The sequence below is a fragment of the Miscanthus floridulus genome, chromosome 7, assembly GCF_019320115.1.
Source record: "Miscanthus floridulus cultivar M001 chromosome 7, ASM1932011v1, whole genome shotgun sequence".
Lineage (NCBI taxonomy): Eukaryota > Viridiplantae > Streptophyta > Magnoliopsida > Poales > Poaceae > Miscanthus > Miscanthus floridulus.
In genome coordinates this window covers 57,561,983-57,566,933 of record NC_089586.1, presented here as the reverse complement: position 1 = coordinate 57,566,933, position 4,951 = coordinate 57,561,983, and the positions used below count along the sequence as shown (strand labels likewise).

Below are 4,951 nucleotides of genomic sequence, written 5' to 3'. Positions count from 1 at the left end.
GTGCCAGGCCTGGCGGCACCCGGCAAATAAAGGCCTCCGGCAAAGCAGCCTTTGCCGGGTGCGGGCACTCGGCAAATTCCAGCCGTCGGCAAAAATTGGTTTTTGCCGGGTGCCGGCCACTCGGCAAAATATGGCCGCCGGCAAAAGTGGCCGGCTTGACGGCGGCCAGCTGCCGTCAGCCTTTGCCGGGTGCCACGCCGTTAGGCACCCGGCAAAGAATTTTTTAAATTTTTTTTTAAATTTCTTTGCCGGGTGCCCCATGACCTGGCACCCGGCAAAGGCTTCTTTGCCGGGTGCCCGGGGTGGCACCCGGCAAATTATTTTTTTGTTTTTGTTTTTTTTACCCCATTTTTTTTGTGGGGACTTGCTACAGTAAATATATCCCTATTTCAAAATTTGGGACAATTATGAGTTTTTTTAACTATATTTCCTTAATTTTTTCCGTTTCATTGAATTTTTCCGACTATTCTAAATTTGAACTGCAGGTACATGAAATAATGGAATTTGGTCATTCAAAAAAATAGTATTCATGATATTTAGGCTATGTCGAGGCCGTATGCAGGAAGTGGCATGAAATGTCGCGCATCATGTTGTCGTAACATGACGATGTACTCGCGGGGGAAGTTTATTTAAATTATATAAAATCCAAACGATGTCCGAAAATCACGAAACTTGTCGATGTGTCTTGTTATCACATGTGGAGGCCCTGGTAAAAAATTGAGAAAGTTTCGAGCAAGTTGCGACGTCGGCTGCCTAAAACCCAGATATCTCCACATGTAGATCACATGTCACATGTGGAGATGTCTGGGTTTTAGGCAGCCGACGTCGCAACTTGCTCGAAACTTTCTTAATTTTTTACCAGGGCCTCCACATGTGATAACAAGACACATCGACAAGTTTTGTGATTTTCGGACATCGTTTGGATTTTATATAATTTAAATAAACTTCCCCCGCGAGTACATCGTCATGTTACGACAACATGATGCGCGACATTTCATGCCACTTCCTGCATACGGCCTCGACATAGCCTAAATATCATGAATACTATTTTTTGAATGACCAAATTCCATTATTTCATGTACCTGCAATTCAAATTTGGAATAGTCGGAAAAATTCAATGAAACAAAAAAAATTAAGGAAATATAGTTAAAAAGCTCATAATTGTCCCAAATTTTAAAATAGGGATATATTTACTGTAGCAAGTCCCTACAAAAAATAATGGGGTAAAAAAAACAAAAAACAAAAATAATTTGCCGGATGCCACCCCGGGCACCCGGCAAAGAAGCCTTTGTCGGGTGCCAGGTCATGAATCACCCGACAAAGAAATTAAAAAAAAATAAAAAAATTTTTTGCCGGGTGCCGTCGTCACCTGGCACCCGGCAAAGGCCCATGACTAAAAAGGCCGGCCCACGTCCCAACCCTAATCTATTCCAGCAGACGGTTCGACCCCGCGCCTGCGCTCCGCCGCCGCCGCCGCCGCCGCTGCCCTCGCGCTCCGTCCAGCTGATGGGGCTCGCCGGGTTTGAGACGGGCCGGTCCGCCTCCGAAGACGCCGCGGGCCCGCCCCCGGCCTCCCCCGTCTCGCGTTCCAGATCAGGCGGGGCCGCCCTGGGCTCCGCCGGGAAGCCGCCACTCGGGGGCGGCCGTCTGCGGTCCTCCTTGTCCGACGGCTCCGATGCTGCCGACGAGGACCCCAGGTGCTTGATCAGGAACCTTGACGACGGCAGAGAGTACGTGGTGAGGGAAGAATTCGGTCTCCGCGAGGTCGGCACGGGGCTCCGCAGCATCCGCTGCGCAGCTGGCTCCTTGGTCACCCACTCCCGTGACCGCCGCAGCAGAGACGAGAAGGACACGTCTTCAGAGAAAGGCGGCCAACACTCCAGCTCCGCGACGGATGACAGCCAGGACAGTGTTCCACGCCATGGCCCCGCCCGAGTCAAGGTGCGGCAGTACGGGAAGTGCTTGATCTCAGCTGGTCCAAATCTCAGGTAATTTCTAATTTATCTTCAATTCTAATGTGTAAATATTAATTTTCAGTGTAAATGCAAAGTTCAGGCTACAATAGAATGTGGAATACCTGAAAGTAGGATATCAGTCACGGAAATTAGATCCGAACATAACTCATTAAGAACACAAAAGCTGTGTAATAACAATATGTCATATTAGAAACATCGTGATCACACACCAGCTCAACTTATTTATTGTTGGGTTTGGGCGTACATAACTTGGCATCCAGATCTGGCATAGTGCAACTGGTGCACTGTCTGGAAAGGAAAACTTGACCAGCTGCCATTTATGCATTTTCGTTTTTGCGATAGGTAAATTGACTTTATTGCTCCCACGTGTACCCAAGCTTTTACCATGTGCATAAGACCCAGGTGCTCTCTACATGTAACTAAGACATGGTCTCTACACGCTTATACATTGCCATTTTACTATGGTTTTAATTTCTGTCTCAGTGCATCTAGAAAGTTCAGCACGTAAAAACTAAGCAGGAATTACACTGCAGGTTCCTAAACTTGCCTGGTCGTCTCAACTAACCCCTCAAACTTTTAGAGCCCCTTGAACTTGCATGGGTCTCACCAAAACCCCTGAACAGAAGCAAAGTTTAGGGGGTTAAATCAGACAACTGTGCAAGTTTAGGGGCTAGGTGTGACAACTGTGCCAGTTGAAGGAGATGAGAAAGTAATTTGCAAGTTTGCCTGGCTAGCCGGCTAGCCGGCTAGGTGACTACCGCTACCGCACAAGTTCAGAGACCTACAACACAGTTCTTTCTTAACTTATTGGCATTTGGAGAACCTATTGTCTATGATCTGGATGATATTTTTGTGTGCTGTCAAAATGTAGATATTTGAGTCCTACATTTGAATGTCAGCTAACCAGTTTCATGATACTGAACTGGAATTGAAAGTTTTTTCCCCCTGTGTTTTTTACCCGTAAGATTCCGATTTTGTTAATCGATATTCATTCTTTCTCTGCATCAGATCAAAGAAGGTATTAAGCTTGTCAAGAGAGTTGTAATTTACTTCCTCTGTTCCAAAATGTACACTGTTTTAGCTTTGACCTAAACCAAACTTCTCTAATTTTGACCAAGTTCATAGAAAAATGATCCAACATCTACAGCATCATATTAGTTTCATTAAATCCAACATCAAATATGTCTTGACAATGCTTTTATTTGGCATTGTAGATGTTAATATATTTGTCTATAAACTTGGCCAAAGTTAGAGAAGTTAAATAGAATAAGTTAACTTTGATGTAGTGTAGGTTTGCCTCTGTCAGACCTCTTTTTTGAATAGTTTATGGATAGCAAATACTTTGACAAAATCATGAATTAGGTATTCTATATCTCTAAGATGAAATGAGATTTGTCTTGTTTTAAATGGATAAATCTTGGTTTTAAAAGTGCAAATTAACTATTCCATTGGTATTTATTTAGGAATCAGTGCTCATAACTAGTCAAGCTACTCTGTACTCAAATACACTGAAAGCATATGCGGACAGCCAGACACCATGCACAGCATTTTTGTTTTTTTTTTGCTAGGTACTTGTCTTGCTCGTCTCTTGGTATACTTGCTGCTGTTAGTAAAGGCATATCCATTTCTACAGCATGTTGAATTTGAAGTATAATTATTATGAATTCATTGTAGTTTCCTGCTAGTTCAGCATCCCTTATATCCATCTTTTAGTTCCTGCAGTATTTGCTTTCATCATCAATGGATAAAACAGTACGGTTGTGGCACATGTCAAGCACTTATTGTTTGAAAACCTTCTCACACACTGACTATGGTACGAACATCACTTCAGAATCACCCCACCCCGTCCCTCTCACTGTCTAAGCACTGCAACAACATTGTCCGTCTAATATAATTTCTTTTTGATTCAGTGACTTGCATCCAGTTCAATCCTGTTGATGATAGATACTTCATTAGTGGTTCCCTGGATGAAAAGGTTCGTATCTGGAGTATTCCAAAGCGTGAAATTGTTGATTGGGTCGATCTTCATGAAATGGTTACTGCTGCCTGCTATACTCCAGATGGAAAGGTTTGAATTTGATCTATTTCATAGTTTCTTAATTTTGGTCAAGTGGAGCTGCTAGTTGTTCATCCTAATACCTTAAGATGTTGTCTCAGGGCGCGCTGGTTGGGTCCCACAAGGGCAGTTGCCATCTGTATGATACATCTGGTACATCGGCTTGCATTTTAGTTCTGTTCTCAACTCTCATTCAAAGACCTTATTTCCTGTTCGGTGTCTTGCAAGCCTAACCTTATATTTTTCCTTTCTCCTGGCTAGATGACATGCTTTGCTACAAAACACAGATCGACCTGCAAAACAAGAGAAGAAAATCTAGCCAGAAGAAAATAACAGGATTTCAGGTGCTTATTTTGACTAAACATTGTGTTGTGATGTGAATCATTCTGCACCAGAGTTAAGATATTTTTGGTTTGTTAAACTGAATAATAGCTCCTTAAACAGTTTGTCCCAGGGGATTCTTCAGTGGTCATAATCGCATCTGCAGATTCATCCCAGCTTTGCCGAGTGCCAGGGCTAGGGCACCCGGCAAAGTTTTTTCAAAAAAAAAAAAAAAAAATCTTTGCCGGGTGCCCCATGACCTGGCACCCGGCAAAGAAATTACGAAAAAAAATAAAAAAACTCTTTGCCGGGTGCCCCCGCGGTGCGACACCCGGCAAAGAAATTATAAAAATAAAATAAAAAAATCTTTGCCGGGTGCCTCCCCGGCACGGCACCCGGCAAAGAAAATTTGAAAAAAAATTAAAAAAATCTTTGCCGGGTGCCTCTGACATGACACCCGGCAAAGCAAGGGATGACGGAGCCGGCGCCGTAACGACCACTTTTCTTTGCCGGGTGCCGGGTTTGCACTCGGCAAAGTCTTTGCCGGGTGCCCGATAAAAAGCACCCGGCAAAGAAATCTTTGCCGACTAACTTTTTG

The 4,951-nt window shown here is 43.8% G+C and overlaps 1 protein-coding gene across 1 annotated transcript; it reads left to right on the top strand.

The window, feature by feature from the left end:
* The first annotated feature begins 1,389 nt into the window (after nt 1–1,389).
* Nucleotides 1,390–4,539, top strand: LOC136465557 (uncharacterized). Its single transcript, XM_066464241.1, has 5 exons — nt 1,390–1,988; nt 2,510–3,789; nt 3,887–4,044; nt 4,134–4,185; nt 4,294–4,539. The coding sequence occupies exons 1-2, from the start codon at nt 1,390–1,392 to the stop codon at nt 2,538–2,540; spliced, it is 630 nt and encodes a 209-aa protein (XP_066320338.1). The 3' UTR covers nt 2,541–3,789; nt 3,887–4,044; nt 4,134–4,185; nt 4,294–4,539.
* Nucleotides 4,540–4,951: the final 412 nt, after the last annotated feature.

Coding starts and splice junctions, on each gene's coding strand:
- LOC136465557 (XM_066464241.1), top strand. CDS start 1,390: ATGACTAAAAAGGCCGGCCCACGTCCCAACCCTAATCTATTCCAGCAG. Junction 1,989..2,509: donor TCAGCTGGTCCAAATCTCAG/GTAATTTCTAAT, acceptor ATTACACTGCAG/GTTCCTAAACTTGCCTGGTC.